The 23,592-nt window shown below is 43.3% G+C and overlaps 1 protein-coding gene across 1 annotated transcript in view; it reads left to right on the forward strand.

Moving 5' to 3' along the window:
- The window catches only part of ubr1 (ubiquitin protein ligase E3 component n-recognin 1), a 189,088-nt gene that overhangs the window by 72,239 nt on the left and 93,257 nt on the right, over positions 1 to 23,592 (forward strand). The window contains exons 12-16 of the mRNA XM_067991119.1: positions 1,384 to 1,538; positions 3,725 to 3,824; positions 5,679 to 5,807; positions 12,034 to 12,226; positions 16,168 to 16,229. Of these exons, the coding sequence (XP_067847220.1) occupies positions 1,384 to 1,538; positions 3,725 to 3,824; positions 5,679 to 5,807; positions 12,034 to 12,226; positions 16,168 to 16,229 (639 nt within the window). The remainder of the gene's footprint in view (positions 1 to 1,383; positions 1,539 to 3,724; positions 3,825 to 5,678; positions 5,808 to 12,033; positions 12,227 to 16,167; positions 16,230 to 23,592) is intronic.

Genomic DNA, 23,592 nt, shown 5'->3' on the forward strand with positions numbered 1-23,592 from the left:
TCGTTGGTACAAGCCCCACTCCAGAGACTTGAGCACATAATTCAGTACTGAGGGAGTGCTGCACTGTCGGAGGTGCAGTCTTTTGGATGAGATGTTAAACTGAGGCCCCATCTGCCCTCTTAGATGGACGTAAAAGATCCCATGGCACTATTCGAAGATGAGCAGGGGAGTTCTTACCAGTGTCCTAGCCAATCCCTTAACCAACATCACTAAAAATAAATTATCTGGTCATTTATCTTATTGCTGTTTGTGGGATCTTGCTGTGTACAAATTGGCTGCCGCGTTTCCTACATTACAACGGTGACTGCACTTCAAAAGTACTTCATTGGCTGTAAAGCGCTTTGGGACGTCTTGAGGTCGTGAAAGATGTTCTATAAACGATAGTGCGTTCTTTCTTTAAGACTGCATTACCCAAAGACTACTCACCAGAATAATCCCAGGCCTCTCAAAATTCCATAAATTGTGTTTGCAATAAAGAGCAGTGTGACTCTGAGTTGCTGATTGAGCAGTCTGTTAATTAGTGATATCACGTCACCGCCTCTTCAGGATCAGATATTTTTTCCAGGTGCCTCAGTTCTCAATTCCGTTGCTCCTGAAGGCTAAAGTTCCTTCGACCAGATTAGTGATCACCTAGACCTGGGTGGAATTCCTTTGGTTTCTCATTAATCGTATACTAATCAGCCTAAATGAAAAATGTAGCAATGTGAAGGTTCTGATTTTATTTCCCTCTTTCGTCTCCACTTCTAAAGGCTGTCTCCCACCCCTGCCAAAACGAATACTTCATCGCCTAGTTGAGATTTGGTGACAACTTGTTCCCAATCTTCTGCTATTGATAAACACAGGAGTGTCACAAGTCGACTCGCTCTCATAGTTTCTTTTCTTCTCTTCCCAGTTAGAACTTTCCCCTTCTCCCTTTGATGCACTGATTCATGTCAGAAGTATCCTTGAAGAATGAATTGCATTCTGATACTTAGATAGTTACTTACATACGAACATTCGGAATTGACGGGCAGGAAAAGACCAGCTGATCCATCAAGCCTGCCCCACACTCATGATGCCTGGAGCATCATGACTAAAGACTTCCTCCCTCCTACCCCACCCCCTCCCCCGGTCCAGGAGATCTGATAGATCATGTGTTATCTATAAAGACATTTACCTTCTATATGATACAATCTCTGAACCAGTCCAGCTCCCTCTTGAAGGCACACAGAGAGTCAGAATTACTTCTAGCAGTATAAAATCTATTGAAATTTGAGGGATTTAAAACACGGCAAACTTTTTTTTGTTGGTCCTTCCTGTATTAAGTTAAGAAATTAGCATCAGGGAAAATTATGTAGCATAAAGTAAAAATGAATATTACAGTAAATTCTCATTTTTTGTTAGGCTCGTCACCTGATTGAAGAACATGATGCACTAAAAATCATTATCGAGACCATAATTGAGCTGTTGTCTGAGCACATGGATAACGGCAAGCTTCATTTTCAAAGTTACTCCCACGATAAATTGTTCAGGAAACAAATGGTCTTGTATGACCTTAAGTAAGTGTATCTTCAGACCCCAGAATGGTCACCTTTCTTTCGTAATGGGATAGGATGCCAGTATAAAACCATTTGATTTATTTCATAAAATGTTGAAATGCAGATTGTTATTACAAGGTTTACTGGTAGATAATATTTAGGACCATTGTATTTACTTAACAACATTTCAGCGGCATAAGAAAGTGACAGCTTCTCATTTCCAATCTGTGCTTTGTACAGAACAAGTTTTTTTTTGTTAACTCCTTGCTGTGCAGGAAACTTCGTTATAGAGCATTCTCTCCACGTGTGCAAATATAACCTTTTCATTCACTTAAGTGCTGTATTTTAACTGTGACCTCGTCTGACTGGACACTCAGCACAACGTTCTGGAAGTGCATTTTTGCTGCATTCTCCAGCTATTTCCGATCATGCTGATGCTCTCAGAAGTTCTGGTACGGTGAAGTAATTGGTGAATTGTGCTTCTCCGTTTTATTTGCTGCATTTTGTGAAGGATCTGGATTTAATGAAGTTGAGAAATTAGACAAAACATGAAATATCTATTTAAACAAATTAATGCTATCTTGAACAAAAGCAAAATACTGCGGATACTGGAAATCTGAAATAAACAGAAAATGGCACTCGGGCTGCATCTGTGGAGGGAGAAACAGAGTTAACATTTCAGGTCGATAACCTGTGGTTCTGATGAATGGTCATCGACCTGAAATGTTAACTCTGTTTCTCTTTCCACAGTGAGTGTTTCCAGCATTTTCTGTTTTTATTTTAATGCTGTCTGGAGTTCACTTCGAACCTAGACACAGATTTATATTGGTGAACGGCCCAGTGCAAGCAGACCAGCTTGTTGACATCAAGCTTAGTCTGACTACCCCACACATTTTAAGAACTGAAAAATTCATATCATAGTAGGTACAGCACAGAGGGAGGTCATTTGGCCCATCGTGTCTGTGCCAGCTCTTTGAAAGAGCTATCCAATTAGTCCCATAGCCCTGTAAAGCTTTTCCCTTCAAGTATTTATCCAATTCCCTTTTGAAAGTTGCTATTGAATCTGCTCCCACCGCCCTTTCAGGCAGTGCGTTCCAGATCATAATTCACTGTGCAAAAGGTACATGGGAACAACACCACCTGCATGTTCCCCCCCCAAGTCACACACCATCCTGACTTGGAAATATATCGCTGTTCCTTCATCGTGGCTGGGTCAAAATCCTGGAACTCCCTTCCTAACAGCACTGTGGGAGAACCTTCACCACACGGACTGCAGCAGTTCAAGAAGGCGGCTCACCACCACCTTCTCCAGGGCAATTAGGGATGGGCAATAAATGCCGGCCTCGCCAGCGACGCCCACATCCCATGAACGAATTTTAAAAAAAATATTTCCTCATGTCTCCTCTAGTTCTTTTGCCAATCACATTGAATCTGTGACCTCTGGTTGCTGACCCTTCTGCCATTGGAAACAGTTTCTCCTTATTCACTATCAAAACGGTTCATGATTTTGAACACCTCTATTAAACCTCCTCTTAACCTTCTAATTATAACCTAAGAACAACAACCCCAGCTTCTCCAGTCTCTCCACATAACTGACATCCATCATCCCTGGCACCATTCTAGTAAAGCACAAAGTGTGGTGCCCAAAATTGAACACACTACCCCAGCTGAGGCCTAACCAGTGTTTTATACAAGTTTGGCATAATTGCCTTGCTTTTGTACTCCCTGCCTCCATTAATAAAGCCAAGGATCACATGTGCTTTTTTAACAGTCCTCTCAACTTGTCCTGCCACCTTTAAAGATTTGTGTACATACACCCCCAGATCTCCCTCTTCCTGCACTCCCTTTAAAATTGTACCATTTGGTTTATATTGTCAATCCTCATTCTTTCTACCAAAATGTATCAGTTCACACTTCTCTGTTTTAAATTTCATCTGCCATGTGTCTGCCCATTTCATCAGTCTGTCTATGTCCTCCTGAAGTCTGTTACTTTCCTCCACATTGTTTACTACATTTCCGAATTTTGTGTCATCTGCAAACTTGAGCATAAACACTGGCATGGACCAGTTTGGCCGAATGGCCGTTTTTGTGCTCTACATTCTATGTAATTCTATGTAAAAAAAAAGTACTACATTTTCCCCTCAGTTAGCATAATTTTTCTTCCACAACATGTGATTTTTCTTTTTTTCCTCCCCTCTCCTATGCAGGTACGTTTTGATCAGCAAACCACCTCTGTGGACAGACAGGCAGAGAGAACATTTCCTTGAAGGTTTTAAAACTTTTTTGAGGCTCTTAAAATCTATGCAGGTAAATTACAGTAAAAATCGAATGCACTGTTCTAGTGTTGCAGATTTTAAGTTGCTAATAGCACTGTGAGAGGAAGTGCTTTCAATGTAAACCATTCCCTCTTAATAGTTTTGCGAGGTCAGAGGGGTAGATGTTAAATATTTCTCATTCCTGTTACAAGGAATTTCCTTCCTGCGCCAACAGTTTGTTCAAAGCTGCAAGAACTTGGTTAGCTGGAAAATGCGGCTGATTATTTTGGGGTGGGTTGGTGGGATTTAAAATTTTCAGCCTTGTTTTCAAATCCCTCCATGGCCTCGCCCCATCCTATCTCTGTAACCTCCTCCAGCCCTACAACCATCCGTGATCTCTGCGTTCCTCCAATTCTTGGCCTCTTGTGCATCCCCGATTTTCATTACTCCACCACTGGCGGCCGTGCCTTCAGCTTCCTTGGCCCAAAAGCTCTGGAATTCCCTCCCTAAACCCCTCTGCCTATCTATCTCTCTCTCCTCCTTTAAGACACTCCTTAAACTCCTACCTCTTTGACCAAGCTTTTGGTCACCTGTTCTAATATTCCTTATGTGGCTCGGAATCAAATTTTTGTTCGATAATCGCTCCTGTGAAGTGCTTTGGAACGTTTTACTATGTTAAAGGTGTTATATTAATGCAAGTTGTTGTTGTTCGAGGTGGGGGTTGGGGGGAGATATGGGGTGTTTGTAGCAGTGCTGAGGACAGGTGTTCTTCCTAGTTGTGGATACAATCTTGAAGCCTCCTGTAACAATTCATAACTGGCCTAGTCCCGGAAACAATTACTGATATATACGCACATATTAATTTTTTCCACATTTTGTTTTAGTGCAAAGGATATTTCTGTAACTGAAACTGATGTAACAGAACAAAATACTTTTGTTGGAGCATTGTCAGTGAATTCCTCCAGTGTTATGTGCTGTCAATGAGCTCAGTTTTCCTCCTCACTGTTCCATCTTCTTACCCATCTCTCTTGAAGGTACTGACGTATGCTGGGTTGCCCTTCCTTGAATGTTGGGAGCCCTCCAGTCCATCACTCAAGTGGGTGTTCTTGTGAGTCTACATAGCATGTCTTGGCAAGCTATTATTAACAGGAAGGGGAGGGTTGGGGTCATACTGTGTTCACCTGGTGCCCACAGATATAGTTTTTGGAAATAACTCTCATGAAGACAGCGTCATTAAGGTTCTTAATGGTGGTAGAACACCTCTTCCTTTTTGCACGATGGTACGAAAGAGGTGTTCGCACAATAACTGAAATTGGGGTTATTTTTAGCATCCGTGCGATCCGCCAACAAAATACTCCCAAGTGAGTAGGCACCTCTGGAATTCGAACCTAGATCTCCTGATACACTTCTTAGCAGGGGCCACTGAAGTGATTTCCTCCTCCCACCCCCCCAGCTGAGTCCAGATACTCAGTGCCCCCACTGTTGTCACAGGTGAGATCAGGTACATCTTTCAGCACTCCTGTATTTTCCGCAACAATGATAACTTGTGATATTTTGTCAATGATCAAAACAAAAAATGGAGATGATGATTGAAGTGTTTATAAATACACAAAACCTATGAAGTGCGGTTTTAACTCTGGCTGACTGTGCTTATATTTTTAACCGCTCATTTACAAGAACACCAAAATCCTAGTCGTAACCTTTGAATGTTTATTGTGACCAACCTGATTTCAAGATTAGGAACAGACAGATTACCATTTTTGCTTGTCAGTTAAACACGTCAATGTGCTCTGTTCAGTGATTCTGTTGATTTAATGCAGTAACTAGAAGGTTGCATTTTGTTGAAGGGATTGCTTTTTTCTGTTGGAAGAAGCGTTAAGCAGTTCATTTTGTGCGTTGCTTGCAGAACATGGAGCCAGTGAGCCGACAGATTGGGCAACACCTTGAGATAGAGCCCGAATGGGAGCCAGCATTCACTATCCAGATGCTTCTGAAATGTATTCTGTCCATGATTCAGGAATGGTGTGCATCTGATGTAAGTACTGAAAATTTATACTTTTAGTAAATCAGCTCTGCAGCTTACCTTATATCCCACGGCACAGCAACTGAAAGAAAAGAAATATCCTGTTCATCTTAACACTGAACCAGTCTCAGTGCTTCTGCACTAACTCTGTGTAGGTTGCTGAACAAATATAAATGGGCAAGGTTGCTCAGAGGACATAAATTGCAGGCTCAAAACTCCATCTCTTGCAGTAAAGCTTGATCAATTAATAGCAGTGCTCTGAACCTTGAGATTAGATTAAACAGAGGTTAATAGACAGCTGGCAGTGATTACAAGGCAATAATCTAATCAAGGAGATTCAGAGAAAATAAACTGTAAAACACTGCTCAAGTCATTGTTGTATGATCCCTTAAAATGGGGATCTGACTGGAATTTTTCTTGCTGTTTTGCTCTTTAAACTGGTCTGATTAGCTGTGCTGTTCAAGAAGGCCATGTGTAGACCTGGAATGAGAGGGTATGAATGGACAGGACCACAGCGCTCAGCTTTATAAGTAGGTTGGTACTCTGTTCTGCCTTGTCCTGTTCATTGCCCACGCACTGTGCAAAGTTGACATTGGTGTTCATTCACACACTGTTGCAGATTTTTCTGCTTAACATTTTGGAGGTGGCTAATGTCTGTATCTAGATGCAATCAACAACTTCTTTTGAGCTGGGAGCTCTCCAGAAATTGACCTCCTGGTGACTGAGATTATGCCGCAAGAAGTAGGTCACTGGATCAGAAGGAAAATTTGACATCACACGGAGAAATTTCTTTATGCTATCCATTGTGCTTTTATTTATTTATTCATTCATGGGATGTGGGCGTCGCTGACAAGGCCAGCATTTATTGCCCATCCCTAATTGCCCTTGAGAAGGTGGTGGTGAGCCGTCTTCTTGAACCACTGCAGTCTGTGTGGTGAAGGTTCTCCCACAGTGCTATTAGGTAGGGAGTTCCAGGATTTTGACCCAGCGACAATGAAGGAACGGCGATATATTTCCAAGTCGGGATGATGTGTGACTTGGAGGCAAATGTGCAGCGGGTGGTGCTCCCATGTACCTGCTGCCCTTCTCCTTCTAGGTGGTAGAGGTGCTGTCGAAGAAGCCTTGGTGAGTTGCTGCAGTGCATCCTGTGGATGGTACACAATGCGCCGGTGGTGAAGGGAGTGAATCTTTAAGGTGGTGGATGGGGTGCCAATCAAGCGGGCTGCTTTGTCCTGGATGGTGTCGTGCTTCTTGAGTGTTGTTGGAGCTGCACTCATCCAGGCAAGTGGAGAGTATTCCATCACACTCCTGACTTGTGCCTTGTAGATGGTGGAAAGGCTTTGGGGAGTCAGGAGGTGAGTCACTCACTGCAGAATACCAAGCATCTGACCTGCTCTTGTAGGCACAGTATTTATGTGGCTGGTCCAGTTAAATTTATGATCAATGGTGGACCACCAGGATGTTGATGGTGGGGGATTTGGCGATGGTAATGCCGTTGAATGTCAAGGGGAGGTGGTTAGACTCTCTCTTGTTGGAGATGGTCATTGCCTGGCACTTGTCTGGCGCGAACGTTACTTGCCACTTATCAGCCCAAGCCTGGATGTTGTCCAGGTCTTGCTGCATTCGGGCACAGACTACTTCATTATCTGAGGGGTTACGAATGGAACTGTACACTGAAATCAGCGAACATCCCCATTTCTGACCTTACGATGGAGGGAACGTCACTGATGAAGCAGCTGAAGATGGTTGGGCCTAGGACACTGCCCTGAGGAACTCCTGCAGTGATGTCCTGGGGCTGAAATGATTGGCCTCCAACAACCACTACCATCTTCCTTTGTGCTAGGTATGACTCCAGCCACTGGAGAGTTTCCCCCCTGATTCCCATTGAATTGGCTGAAGACTGGCTTCTGTGATGGTGGGGATCTCGGGAGGAGGCCGAGATGGATCATCCACTCGGCACTTCTGGCTGAAGTAGGTTGCAAACACTTCAGTCTTATCTTTTGCACTCATGTGCTGGACTCTGCCATCATTGAGGATGGGGATGTTCACTGAGCCTCCTCCACCATTCACGACTGGATGTGGCAAGACCGCAGAGTTTTGATCTGATCTGTTAGTTGTGGAATCGCTTAGCTCTGTCTATAGCATGTTGCCAGTTCGATTCACTCCACATGATATCAAAAAACGGCTGAGTGCACTGGATACAGCAAAGGCTATGGGCCCCGACAACATCCCGGCTGTAGTGCTGAAAACTTGTGCTCCAGAACCAGCCACGCCTCTAGCCAAGCTGTTCCAGTACAGCTATAACACTGGCATCATCCAGATTATGCAACAGTATGGGTGTTGACACTACAAGCCCCATCTTCCCAACCTTCTTAGAACATGCTAGTATTGTAGTAGGATTTTTGCACAGCAATTTCCTGTATTGATGTCCTGTATTGTCGCTTCACCAGGTTGGCATCTCATTTTTAGGTACGCCTGGTGCTGCTTCTGGCATGCTCTGCTGCACTCCTCATTGAACCAGGATTGATCCCCTGGCTTGTAGGTAATGGTAGAGTGAGGAATATGCCGGGCCATGAGGTTACAGGTTGTGCTGGAATACAATTCTGCTGCTGCTGATGGCCCACAGCACCTCATGGAGGCCCAGTTTTGAGCTACTAGATCTGTTCTGAATCTATCCCATTTAGCACGGTGGTAGTGCCACATAACACATTGGACGGTGTCATCAGTGCGAAGACGGGACTTCATCGCCACAAGGACTGTGCGGTGGTCACTCCTACCAGTACTGTCATGGACAGATGCATCTGCGACAGGTAGATTGGTGAGGACGAGGTGAAGTAGGTTTTTCCCTCATGTTGGTTCGCTCACCACCTGCCGCAGGCCCAGTCTGGCAGCTATGTCCTTCAGGACTCGGCCAGCTCGGTCAGTAGTGGTGCTACTGAGCCACTCTTGGTGATGGACATTGAAGTGCCCCACCCAGAGTACATTCTGTGCCCTTGCTGCCCTCAGTGCTTCCTTCAAGTGGTGCTCAACATGGAGGAGGACTGATTCATCAGCTGAGGGAGGACGGTAGGTGGTAATCAGCAGGAGGTTTCCTTGCCCATGCTTGACCTGATGCCATGAGACTTCATGGGGTCCGGAGTCAATGTTGAGGATTCCCAGGGCCACTCCCTCCTGTATACCACTGTGCCGCCACCTGTGGCGGGTCTGTCCTGCCGGTGGGACAGGACATACCCAGGGATGGTGATTGAGAAGCCTGGGACGTTGGCTGAAAGATATGATTCTGAGAGTATGGCTGTCAGGCTGTTGCTTGACTAGTCTGTGGGACAGCTCTCCCAATTTTGGCACAAGTCCCCAGATGTTAATGAGGAGGACTTTGCAGGGTCGACTGGGCTTGGTTTGTCTTTGCTGTGTTCGTTGCCGGGTAGTCCATCCGGTTTTATTCTTATGACTTTTTGTAGCTTTATTATACAACTGAGTGGCTTGCTGGGCCATTCCAGAGGACAGTTAAGAATCAACCACATTGCTGTGGGTCTGGAGTCACATATAGGCCAGACCGGGTAAGGACAGCAGGTTTCCTTCCCTGAAGGGCCACTGTTCTAGCACCTTTTAAGATTCATAAGTGGACATTATCGTAAATCTTCTTTCTTACCCACTTCCCCCCCCCCCCCCCCCCCCCCCCCAAAACCACTGTTGAAAGCAGTTTAGGTTTTGGGTCCCCTTGAAAGAAAGACTTGCATTTATATAGCGCCTTTCAGAACTTCAGGATGTCCCAAAGCACTTTACAGCCAATGAAGTACTTTTTAAGTGCAGTCACTGTTGTAATGTAGGAAACGTTATGCTTATACTCAGTCACTTGGTCCGTTGAGATCATTCCAGACAGGATTTCCAGATTCAAATAGACAGTCAGATCTGGCAATGACGCGCAGAACTTTCCAACTGACAGCATGGATCTCGAGAGGGCCAATCTAACAGAGCGCATCGTGACAATATACTTGACCCATAGAGGCTTACACTGTTGAATGAAAGAGGTTTGTCTACTTAGAATCATAGCAGGGTTACAGTACAGAAGGAGGCCATTTGGCCCATCGAGTCCGTGCCGTCTCTATGCAAGAGCAATCCAGCTAGTCCCACTCCCCCTCCCTTTCCCCATAGCCCTGCAAAATGTTTCCTTTCAAGTACTTATCCAGTTCCCTTTTACAGGCCATGATTGAATCTGCCTCCACCACCCACTCGGACAGTGCATTCCAGATCCTATCCATTTGCTGTGTAAAAAAGTTTTTCCTCATGTCACCTTTGGTTCTTTTGCTAATCACCTTAAATCTATGTCCTCTGGTTCTTGACCCTTCCGCCAATGAAAACAGTTTCTCTCTATCTACTCTGTCTAGACCCTGCATGATTTTGAATACCTCTATCAAATCTCCTCTCAACCTTCTCTGTTCCAAGGAGAACAAACCCAGCTTCTCCAGTGTATCCATGTAACTAAAGTCCCTCATCCCTTGTGCTGAGATAATCAGTCCGACCTATTTAGGCTGCTGCATCCCAGTAATTCGGGTGTACCTACAAATGCTGCTAGATCAAGGATGCTACAAGCTCACGAAGTTCATTTTGTTTCTGTTCATTACCTGTACTTGGTATAAATAGCAGTTAGGGAGCAATTTATGGTATTCAGATTTGTAAAAGGCAATTGGAAAACGAGACCTCATTCCTCAATAATTCCCAGTTGGAATTTAATTCTGGATCAGAGTTTTATGTTTGAACCATTTGGACCATGAGATTGAATACTAGAATTTTTTAAATTCAAAACTGCTAATCTCTTGGCCCTTATTTTGGTATAAAAGAAAAACAAGCTTCAGTATATTGCTGGACTACTTCAGGTGCTTTTGATAAAGATATAACCTTCACTTTTCCCAGGAATTCACAGTGCTCAGATTTTACCTGAAACCTTGAATTTTCTCAAGCTCTCATCTCTCCATCACAAAGCTCCCCTGGCCCTTTTTCTCTCCCCAAAGTGTAATAAATTGGATAGCCAGGTGGTGAAGGATAGAATACTAGAGCCTAATCTTCAGTTGCTTCCAAGCTTTTATTCACAGAGATCCACATTACCCACTCCACACCCTAGATAAGCTCTCGTATAAATGGATACAAGAGAGTCCCCAATTGATATGCACCACCCGAATACAATTAACACTAATTGATATAAATCACATGGATACAATTAACAAAAACATTGACTTTAAGGTCCTCAAATCTTTGTTGTTAAATCCCTCCGAAGTCTAGGGAGGGATCTGCCTTATCTCCAGGTGGATGTCCCAGCCTATGCCCGCTTTGCTACTTATCTTTTGTTCAAAAGCCTTTTTCGAACCCGCCTCCTTTCCAACTCTTCCTCCCTAACCCTGTAAGGAATTTGAGACATTCACCTACCTCAGGGGTGCTATAAAAATATGATAGTTCTATTCAATGGAAAAAGATCATCACTTGACAGTTGTGTAAAAAACACAGCTCTGGAACTGGGCCAAACAAAACTCAATAGAGAAAATATTGATGATTTATTTTAATATCAGGTCTTTGTATGGCTGGAAAAGATGATACTGCTGTTTTAGTATGTCTCAAAGTGTTAGCCGTGACTCAGTTGGTAACACTCTCGTCTCTGAGTCAGAAGGTTGCGCGTACAAGTCCCAATCCAGAGACTTGAGCACATAATCGAGACTGACAGTGCTGCACTGTTGGAGGTGCAGTCTTTCAGATGTGACGTTAAACCAAGGCCCCTTCTGCCCTCTCAGGTGGATGTAAAAGATCCCACGGCACTACTCGAAGAAGAGCAGGGGAGTTCTCCACGGTGTCCTGGTCAACATTTATCCCTCAACCAACGTCACCAAAACAGATTATCTGCTCATTGTCTCATTGCTCTTTGTGGGACCTTTCTGTGTGCAAATTGGCTGCTGCGTTTCCTACATTACAATCGTGACTACATTTAAAAAGCACTCCATTGGCTGAAAAGCGCTTTGGGACGTCCTGAGGTTGTGAAAGGTGCTATATAAGTCTTTCTTTTAGTAATGAGGTCCCTCTCGATATGCTGAATGTATTTACAGCTGGGCTCTAGGAGAGACACAGCTGCAGTCAAGTGACTCTCTACAACTTTAAAGAATCAGTCCTTCAATAATTGTTCTTTTTGCTTTATGTGAAAGGAAATTGCATTTATTTGACTTTTTTAAAGGAAGTGTTTTATGTATACATACAGGAGCAAGTTCTTCTTCGAGCCTACAAGGAGTGCCATCGTGTTTTGTCCCAGTGTTCCAATGAGTGCAGTCAACGCAATGCAAGGAAGCAACCCAACACGCTGACCATGTGCGGTCACTCCATCAGCTTGAAACGCTATTTGGTATCTCGAGAGTCTGTCAGTATCCACCTTCCGCTATCCAGGCTCCTTGCAGGTTGGTTTCAGCAAATTGCCTCACTGGCATCATAAAAGTAATGACTTGAGCGCAGCAAGTTTGAAGTATGCTGCACAATACAATGATGTGGTAGCAGGTAGTGAGGGAAACCATCTAGTTCCCAGAGTGGCACGGACTAAGGCACGATGTACGTCTTTAGAAATACTAGATTGATTCCTGGGATGAGAGGTTTGTCCTAGGAGGAGAGATTGATTAGAACGGGCCTATGCTCTCTGGAGTTTAGAAGAATGAGAGGTGATCTCATTGAAAAGTATAACATTCTTAGAGGGCCTGACAAGTTAGATGCTGAGAGGTTGTTTCCCCTGGCTAGAGAGTCTAGAACCAGGGGTCACAGTCACAAGATAAGAGGTTGGCCATTTAGGACTGAGATGAGGAATTTCTTCATTCAGAGGGTTGTGAATCTTTGGAATTCTCTCCCCAGAGGGCTGTGGATGCTCAGTCGTTGAGTATATACAAAGCTGAGATGGATAGATTTTTGGACTCTTAAGGGAATCAAGGAATATGGGGATCAGGCAGGAAAGCGGAGTTGAGGTCAAAGATCAGCCACAATTTTATTGAATGGCTGAGCAGGCTCGAGGGGCCGTATGGCCTGCTCCAGCTCCTATATCTTATGTTCTTTACATAAACCTTTAATCAGGGCTCTGATCAGTCATTGGAGCTGGCATGAAATTCTCTGCTCTGTTAGTTAATACTCTCAAGTAAAATGAGTTATTGCTGTTTCAATTGGTTATGTAGATCAGTTCAACAAGATAACTAATATGGTGACATCATTAATTTTGTTGATTACAGTACATCTAGTTACACTCAGTATTAAGTCAGTAAGTACAAAAGATGGATATTACCCCAATCCTTTGGCAAACAGGTGCCCATGGGTTGAAGCTCTCTGATCCTTTGCTCCTGTTCTGACCTTCCACTTAAGGCAATTCTCTATATACTCCCAACTCCACAACATCACCCACCCTCAGTGACACTGTCGCCCCTTTAACCAGTATATGGACATGATTTCATTTTGTTTATCCCTGTTTCTCTTCAGTGGTTTTCCAGCAGACGCAACTTAAAGCAAACTGCTGTAGAACAGTTTAGGATTACAGTTCTAACACTAATACAGTAGTCTATCGAGTGACAAAATGCAAGTGTATACCTTACCATAGTAGGTACAGTGCAGAAGGAGGCCATTCAGCCCATCGTGCCTGTGCCGGCTCTTTGAAAGAGCTAGCCAATTAGTCCCACTCCTCTGCTCTTTCCCCATAGCCCTGTAAATGTTTTCTCTTCAAGTATTTATCTAATTCCCGTTTGAAAGTTACTATTCAATCTGCTTCCACCACCCTTTCAGGCAGCGCATTACAACTCGCTGTGTTAAAAAAAAATGTTTCCTCATGTCTCGTTTGGCTCTTTTGCCAACTACCTTAAATCTGTGTCCTTTGGTTAGCGATGCTACTGCCACTGGAAACAGTTTCTTATTTACTCTATCAAAACCATTCATGATTTTGAACACTTCTATTAAATCTCCCTTTAACCTTCTCCGCTCTAAGGAGAACAACCCCAACTCCTCCAGTCTCTCCGCATAACTGAAGTCCCTCATCACTGGGACCTTTCTACTAAGTCTCTTCTGCACCCTCTCTAAGGCCTCCACATCCTTCCTAAAGTGCAGTGCCCAGAATTGAATACAATTCTCCAGCTGAGGCCTAACCATTGTTTTATAAAAGTTTAGCATAACTTTCTTGCGTTTATACTCTGCCTCTATTAATAAAGCCTGTCCTGCCACCTTCAAAGATTTGAGCACATATACCCCCAGGTCTCTCTGTTCCTGCATCCCCTTTAGAATTGTACCATTTAGTTTATATTGCCTCTCCTCATTCTCCCTACCAAAATGTATCACTTCACACTTCTCTGCGTGAATTTCATCTGCCATGTGTCTGCCCATTTCACCAGTCTGTCCATGTCCTCCTGCAGACTGTTACTATCCTCCACATTGTTTACTACATTCCGAGATTAGTGTCATCTGCAAACTTTGAAATTATACCCTCTATACCCAAGTCCAGGTCATTAATATATATCAAGAAGAGCAGTGGTCCTAATACTGACCCCTGGGGAACACCTCTGTACACTTCCCTCCGTGTGAAAAACAACCGTTCACCACTACTCTCTGCTTTCTGTCCCTTAGCCAATTTTGTATCTATGCTGCCACTGCCCCTTTAATCCCATATGATGCCCTTTTCTGACATTGGGAGTGTTTTCCCCTGATGGGCAGCTACACATCACCTGTGGGGTAGGGAGAAACTCCTGCATTATAATTAACGACATACTGACCTGCCACCCGATACCCTGACTTTTGAAAATTGGCAGCGAAAGGTGGTTCTCAGCAATATCTTACCTACCTGGTTCTTTCTTTAATTTTAAGTATGCTATCAATGAGCACTTGAGCAGGGGAGGGGTGGTGGGGATGAGGGGGCTGGGGGGAGAGTGAAGGGAGACTTCACTCGATTTGAAAATGTAACTAAGAATGAACTGAGTGGCATTCTATAGCAATTCTTGCATCTTGGGTATAAAACTACAGATCAGAATGGAAAGACTGCTTTTTAAATGTAAGACCTTGGGCCAGTGTGTGCCTTTCTTTGTATGTTTTTAGTAATAAAATTCATTGATCCTAAGGTGTTCTTGATATATATATAGTAAGCAAATATGTAAATAATGCATGTAGAAGAAATCTCAATAACATGGAGTACATGGGAATAATTACAATGCAGTAACCTAACCCAGGGATTCAGATGATGCCGAACATTTATGGGCTCCATCCAAACCAAGATTAGATTACTGCCTTGTAAACGCTCTAAGATAGCTACTATTTTTGTAATGTGTACTTTTAGTTTAAAGGAGCGGCTAAATAGTTTTAGAACAGTTTTTATTTTGTGTTCTCAGCAGTTGTCGATATGTTTTATATTAAATCATGGAGACATTCACATTCTTTTATGTTCAGTACTTGTTAATACCTGGAAGTCTACAACATGGGCAGTTTTAGAATCATAGAAAGGTTACAGCATGGAAGGAGGCCATTCGGCCTGTCGAGTCCACGCCGGCTCTATGCAAGAACAATCCAGCAAATCCCACTCCCCCGCCCTTTCCCAGTGGCCCTGCAATTTTTTTCCGTTCAAGTACTTATCCAGTTCCCTTTTGCCATGATTAAATCTGCTTCCACCACCCCCTCAGGCAGTGCATTTCAGATCCTAACCTCTCGCTGTGTAAAGAAGTTTTTCCTCATGTCACCTTTGGTTCTTTTGCCAATCACCTTAAATCTATATCCTCTGGTTCTTGACCCTTCCGCCAATGGGAACAGTTTCTCTCCATCTACTCTGTCTCGACCTTTCATGATTTTGAATACCTCTATCAAATCTCCTCGCAACCGTCTCTGTTCCAAGGAGAACAACCCCAGCTTCTCCAGTCTATCCACCTAACTAAAGTCCCTCATCCCTGGAATCATTCTAGTAAATCTCTTCTGCACCCTCTCTAAGGCCTTCACATTTTTCCTGAAGTGTGGTGCCCAGACTGGAACTTTGTTACTGGGATTTTAGTAAAGTGAAATGGTGGGCGTGTGACATGTATTCAGCCCCTTAAACTGTGGGGAAAACACACACCAGATTCTAGACTTTGCCCTTCCAAACTTGTGTTGACTGGAGAGAGCATTTTCAGTGTTTAAAGCTCCTAGTTTTTACAGGCTTGTTGCTGCTGAAAGTGGTAGTGGTGGTAGCAATTAACAACATATTGCGTATTATTCACACAGTTGTTTGGCCAAACTAAAATCTACATTTGAGTTGACCTGGCAGGTTTTTCTAAGGTACCAAGATGAACTCTTATAGTTTTGCTGACTTGTGTTGTTTGTAACAATTACTGTTTAGATTCTTACACGTTACTTTTTGTTTTAGGTTTACATGTACACCTAAACAGAAGTGGAGCAATTGACAAGTTAGAACAGTTTGTGCCTTCAGTAAGTAAAGAGTAATCAAAAAAAATTTCCTCTTTATATTTAAAATCCTCCTCTTCAAAGTCTGCGCATCCTCCATACTTTATTTTGCAATGTTATTTATGCTGGACACAGATTTGCTACTAGGTTATTGAAAATGCAGCCTGACGTTTTAATTTTTCTCATTGTTGGTGCATTGACAGTTTTTGTTTTTAATTGCATCATTTTAAATACATTTTTGCATTTCGAAGACTTAGCCTATAATAGGAAACATTTCAAGTGATTTAATATAGCAGTGAAATCTCCAGCTTTCTCGCAAGTAAGCCTCATTCATATTTGTTAATCTGCAAAATGCTTCAAAAGGAAGATAAGGCAGGCTAATGCGTGGCTAGATACATGGAGCAAGAGGGAAGGCTTCAGAATCTTCGGGCAGGTGGGACCAGTTCAAGACGGACGGGTTGATCCTCAACAGAGCTGGGACCAATGCCCTCACGGGAAGGTTCACTAGTGCTATGGGGAAGGGCTTAACAAATTTGGCAGGAGAATGCCCGCCAGGATGTAGCAATAAAAAGGAGAAACAAGGTGCACAAAGGATTGGGAGACACCGATAGTACTAGAGTAAGAAATAGTACAGTATTAGGTTGGATCAGACTGAGAGAATACGAGAAGGTCTAAGATAGGTTTAGAGTGCATGTGTGTGTAAATGCACGAAATGTGAAGGAAGAAAAGGAGGGATGGCAGTATTGATTAAGAAGAATATTGCAGTGTTGGAGAGAGAGGATGTCCTGGAGGGGTAAAGGACAGAATCTATTTGGTTAGAGTTAAGAAATAATAGAGGTGCCATTACACAACTGGGTGTATTCTATAGGCCACCAACTAGTGGGAAGGATCTAGAGGAGCAAATTTGCAGGGAAATTATAGAGAGGTGCAAGAACTATAGAGTAGTGATAATGGGGGTCTTCAACGATAGACTGGGATAGTAATAGTGTAAAGGGCAAAGAGGGAACGAATTTCTGAAGCATGTTCGTGAGAACTTTCTTGATCGATATGTTTCCACCCAACTCGGAAGGAGGCATTGCTGGATCTGGTTCTGGGGAATGAGGAGGGTCAAGTGGAGCAAGTGTCAGTGGGGGAACATTTGGGGAACAGTGATCATAATATCATAAGGTTTAGATTAGTTATGGAAAAGGACAAGGAACAATCTGGAGTAAAAATACTCAATTGAAGGAGGGCCAATTTCAGTGGGTTGAGAACAGTTCTGACCTGGGTCAATTGGAATCAAAGATTGGCAGGCAGAACTGTAATCGATCAATGGGTGGCCTTTAAAGAGGAGATGGTTTAAGTACAGTCTAGGTACATTCCCACGAGAGGAAAGGTAGGGCAATCAAAGCCAGAGCTCCTTGGATGACAAAAGAGATATGGAGAGTAAGATGAAGCAGAAAAGGGGGGCATATGACAGATGTCAAGTTGATAACACAAGTGAGAACCAGGCTGAATATAGAAAGTTCAGAGGGGAAATCAAAATGGAAATAAGAGGGGCAAAGAGAAGAATGAGAATAGACTGGCAGCTAACATAAAAGGGAATCCAAAAGTCGTCTTTAGGCATACAAATAGCAAACGGGTAGTAAGAGGAGAGGTGGGGCTGATTAGGGACAAAAAGAGATCTACGCATGGAGGCAGAGGGCATGGCTAAGGTAATAAATGAGTACTTTGCATCTGTCTTTACCAAGGAAGAAGATGCTGCCAAAATTACAGTAAAAGGGGAGGTAGTTAAGATACTGGATGGGCTAAAAATTGATAATGAGGAGGCACTGGAAAGGCTGGCTGTACTTAAAGTAGATAAGTTACCCGGTCCGGATAGGATGCATCCTAGGTTGCTGAGGGAAGTAAAGGTGGAAATTGCAGAGGTGCTGGCCATAATCTTCCAATTATCCTTAGATACGGGGGGTGGTGCCAGAGGACTACACACCCTTGTTCAAAAAAGGGTGTAAGGATAAACCCGGGCTACAGGCCAGTCAGTTTAACCCCAGTGGTGGGGAAGCTTTTAGAAATGATAATCCAGGACAAAATTAATAGTCACTTGGACAAGTGTGGATTAATAAAGGAAAGCCAGCATGGATTTGTTAAAGGCAAGTCGTGTTTGACTAACTTGATTGAGTTTTTTGATGAGGTTACAGAGTGAGTTGATGAGGGCAATCCGATTGATCTGTATATGGACTTTCAAAAGGCGTTTGATAAAGTGCCACATATAGGCTTGTTACCAAAATTGAAGCCCATAGAATAAAAGGGTCAGTGGCAGCATCGATACGAAATTGGCTAAGTGTCAAGAAACAGAGAGTAGTGGTGAACGGTTGTCTTTAGGACTGGAGGAAGGTATACAGTGGTGTTCCCCAGGGGTCGGTGCTGGGACCGCTGCTTTTTTTTATATATATTAATGTCTTGAACTTGGGTGTACAGGGCACAATTTCCAAATTTGCAGATGTCACAAAACTTGGAAGTGTAGTAAACAGTGAGGAGGATAGTAACAGACTTCAAGAGGACATAGACAGGCTGGTGGAATGGGAGGACACATGGCCGATGAAATTTAACACAGAAGTGCGAAGTGATACATTTTGGCAGAAAGAATGAGGAGAGGCAATCTAAACTACATGGTACAATTCTAAAGGGGATGCGGGAACAGAGAGACCTGGGGGTAAATGTGTTCAAATCTTTGAAGGTGGCAGGACAGGTTGAGAAAGTGGATAAAAAAGCATACAGGATCCTTGTATGCCTATATGTGGCACTTTAGGAAGGATGTGAAGGCCTTAGAGAGGGTGCAGAAAAGAGACGTAGAGCACAAAAGCAAGGACGTTATGTTGAACCTTTATAAAACACTGGTTCGGCCACAGCTAGAGTACTGTGTCCAATTCAGGGCACCGCACTTTCGGAAGGATGTGAAGGCCTTAGAGAGGGTGCAGAAAAGATTTACTGGAATGGTTCCAGGGATGAGGGATTTCAATTAGCTGGATAGAATGGAGAAGCTGGGGTGGTTCTCCTTGGAGCAGAGAAGGTTGAGAGGAGATTTGATAGAAGTTCAAAATCATGAAGGGTTTAGATAAAGTAAATAAAGAGGAACTGTTCCCATTGGCGGAAGGGTCGAGAACCAGAGGGGAGTGGTAACAGGGCACTTAGAAAATCATAATATGATTAGGCAGTTTATGGTTTTATGAAAGGGAAATCGCGTTTGATAAATGTATTAGAGTTTTTTGCGGATGTAACTAGCAGGGTAGATAAAGGGGAACCAGTGGATGTAGTATATTTGGATTTTCAAAAGGCATTCGATAAGGTGCCACATAAACGGTTGTTATACAAGGTAAGAGCTCATGGGATTGGGGGTAATATATTAGCATGGAGAGAGGATTGGTTAAAGGGCAGAAAACTGAGAGTAGGGATAAATGGGTCATTCTCAGGTTGGCAGGCTATAGTGGGGTGCCACAAGGATCAGTGCTTGGGCCACAGCTATTTACAATCTATATTAATGGCTTAGATGAAGGGACCAAGTGTAATGTATCCAAGTTTGCTGACTATACAAAGCTAATTGGGAAAGTAAGCTGTGGGGAGGACCCAAAGAGTCTGCAAAGGGATATAAACAGATTAAATGAGTGGGTAAGAAGGTGGCAGTTGGAGTACAACGTGGGGAAATGTGAGGTTATTCACTTTGGTAGGAAGAATAGAAAGACAGAATATTTTTTAAATGGTGAGAAATTGTTAAATGTTGGTGTGCAGAGAGACTTGGGTGTCCTCACAAGAAACACAAAATGTTAGTATGCAGGTACAGCAAGCAATTAGGAAAGCAAATGGCATGTTGGGCTTTATTGCAAGTAGCCATGATGTGGAGATGCCGGTGATGGACTGGGGTGGACAAATGTAAGGAATCTTACAACACCAGGTTATAGTCCAACAAATTGATTTTAAAATAAATTTGTTGGACTATAACCTGGTGTTGTAAGATTCCTTACATTTATTGCAAGGGGGTTGGAGTACAAGAGTAAGGAAGTCTTACTACAATTGTACAGTGCTTTGGTGAGACCTCACCTGGAGTACTGGAAACATTTTTTGGTCTCCTTATCTAAGGAAGGATACTTACCTTAGAGGCGGTGCAACGAAGGTTCACTAGATTAATTCTGGGATGAGAGGGTTGTCCTATGAGGAGAGGTTGAGTAGAATGGGCCTATACTCTCTGGAGTTTAGAAGAATGAGAGGTGATCTCATTGAAATGTATAAGACAATGAGGGGGCTTGACAGGGTAGATGCTGAGAGATTGTTTCCCCTGGCTGGAGAGTCTAGAACTAGGGGGCACAGTCGCAGGATAAGGGGTCGGCCATTCAAGACTGAGATGAGGAGGAATTTCTTCACGCGGAGGGTTGTGAATCTTTGGAATTCTCTACCTCAGAGGGCTGTGGATGCTGAGGCATGAATATATTCAAGGCTGAGATAGATAGATTTTTGGACTCGAGGGGAATCTAGGGATATTGGGTTCGGGCAGGAAAGTGGAGTTTAGGTCGAAGATCAGCCATGATCTGATTGAGTGGCGGAGCAGGCTTGAGGGGCCGTATGGCTTACTCCTCCTATTTCTTATGTTTTTATTATGTAGAGCACAGATTTAAAGTGATTGGCAAAAGAACCAAAGGCGACATGAGAAAAAAAATTCTTAAGCAGTGAGTAGTTATGATCTGGAATGCGCTGCCTCAAAGGGTGGTAAAAGCAGATTCGATCTTAGCTTTCAAAAGGGAATTGGATAAATACTTGAAGGGAAAAATTTTCAGGGCTACGGGCGAATGGGACTAACTGGATTGCTCTTACAAAGAGCCGGCAAGAGCTCCTTCCATGCTGTAATCATGGTATGATTCTAAAATGAGTGTTTACTTTGGAATTTGTTGTCATGCTATACTATAGTGGGAGGTTTATGCATACACTGGATATTAAATTAGCAGTTGCATTCATTGCAGGTAACCCTGATGTAACGACTTGCTTTAGTCTTTTACTGCACAAGAGAAAAGTCAGACCATGAATCAGACAGGCTAGTCTGTAAACTAATATGTTGGCTGCGCTATGTGTTGTACTGAACATATTCAGGCATAAGCAGCTGCATTAATCAAAGAGAAGGGGAATATAAGTCTAAAAGTCGTAGTCTAAAAATGACATTTTACTTTTGTATCCATCGCATTCATGCATGTGTTAATTCATAGTCATACTATAACTTAGGCATGACAGAATGGGAATTTCTGTCTTTATTTTATCTGTAAATAGAGTTCCAAAAAAAAAGGCTTCAGACACCATCCAACTCAACTCCCTGAAGAGTGAGACAAGCTTGTCCGCTGTCAGCCGTATTGCTTGATGTCTTTATCAATAATGTGTTGGATGGTATTGCAAGGGGAGTTTTTTTATATTGTCTGTTCTGTGCATTGATGAAAGAATTGCTTCTTTTCACAGGTGATATGCCGTTGGCAGAGTCACCTGGCGTATCTGGTGCACTCTACTCATTATTTTGAACAATGAGCTAACCAATAGGATATAGCAATGGGTGCTCCCAAGTTCTTTTAACTGCTCAAGAGGGGAGTGTGAGGGCATTGATAGGAACATGCAACAGGCATCTGTCCCAACCATTGATTCATATCGGGACCGGTGACGATCACCGATCACGGTGAATGCTAACTTCTGCCTGGACACAGTCCTGTGGGACCACAATGAAAAGGGATGAGTGCACTTTAATCTTTCTTTGTCTCCAATGATGGCAAAGGCCTCATACAGATATAAGCCTGAGGCATATAACACATCTGTCTAAACAATTCTCTTTCATGGTTCAGAACTCCTAAGCATGCAACAGAAGTGTTTCCTCTGGCTCATTTATAAGGTCCACGGTCAAGCTGTGAGGTACATTTGTTGCAAAAAGGGAGGAGAGGTGCAAGAAGGGAAGCCCCTACCTCCCATTGCCCTGTTACCAAGGACTCTGGAAGGGAAGTCTGCTTCATAGTGGGCACCTCACTTTACCAACCCTCCCCCACAGGGGGACCTGGAATAAGCAGTTGGTGAGTCTGGTAGTAACACTGGATTGTGCATTTGGAACATCAAAATGCTGCCATGTAGCAAGCTTCCTGTGGTCGGTCATTCCACCATACTGCAGGCCAGGACACCAGGAGAACTCCCTTGCTTTTCCTCCAATAGTGCCATGGGATCTTTTACATCCACCTGAGAAACCAGATGGGGCCTCAGTTTAACATCTCATCCGAAAGACGGAAAGCTAGTGTAAGATGTTGGACTTGGCTAATGATGTTGAATGAATAAAGGATACGTATTAAGCATCTGGTGCATACACTATTTATCCAAAATGCCCATCTAACCACACAATACATGCGTGTCCTTATACAAGTATGCTTGTTCAAATGGAGTAGAGGAAGTTAATTTAAAAAAGCTGAGGCAATCTTATTGTATACTAAATTGATATAGCATCTAAAGAACATAAGAACATAAGAAATTGGAGCAGGAGTAGGCCAATCGGCCCCTCGAGCCTGCTCCGCCATTCAATAAGATCATGGCTGATCTGATCCCAACCACAAATTTAAAGAACACAAGAAGTCGGAGCAGGACCCGGCCACATAGCCCCTGGGCCCTCTCCGCCACCCACAGGGCATTGACCGATCCGAACTCAGCTTCATGTCCAATTTCCTGCCCGCTCCCCATAACCCCTAATTCCCTTTACTTCTAGGAAACTGTCTATTTCTGTTTTAAATTTATCTAATGATGTAGCTTCCACAGGAAGTGATACCTTCTGAAAGCAGAAGGCCATGATTCTTGTGTTGCCATGATAGCGAGGGCTGTTTTTAAACTGATTAGCTTAGTTCTGTATAATGGTAATGTGGCTGCTTGGGGATTTTATTATTGCAAGTAGTTAAAGGCAAGCTGACTGATTGTTTAAGCTGTGTTATCCCAGTACATAAGAGGGGAAAAAATACCTCTGCATAATGCAGATGGGTGTTCTCGCAGGCCTACCAATGCAGCTGTAATATAAGCTATATAACCCAACATTTAGTTTTCGCATCCTGCGAGTCAACAAAGAAAGGTGTTTTAACGGAGATTACAAAATAAAGCAACGCCCCAGGAGGTTGATAGTTTTGAACCAACAGTTTGGAGAACCTAGGAATATAGGAACAGGAGTAGGCCATTTAGCCCCTCGAGCCCGTTCCGCTGTTCGATTAGGTCATGGCTGATTGGTATCTTAACTCCATCTACCAGCCTTAGTTTCATAACCCTTGATACCCTCGCGTTAGAGGCACTGGAGAAAAAAGATTTACTAGGATGATACCAGAGCTGAGAGGATATACCTATCAGGAAAGATTGAACAGGCTAG

The sequence above is a fragment of the Heptranchias perlo genome, chromosome 10, assembly GCF_035084215.1.
Source record: "Heptranchias perlo isolate sHepPer1 chromosome 10, sHepPer1.hap1, whole genome shotgun sequence".
NCBI classification, from domain to species: domain Eukaryota; kingdom Metazoa; phylum Chordata; class Chondrichthyes; order Hexanchiformes; family Hexanchidae; genus Heptranchias; species Heptranchias perlo.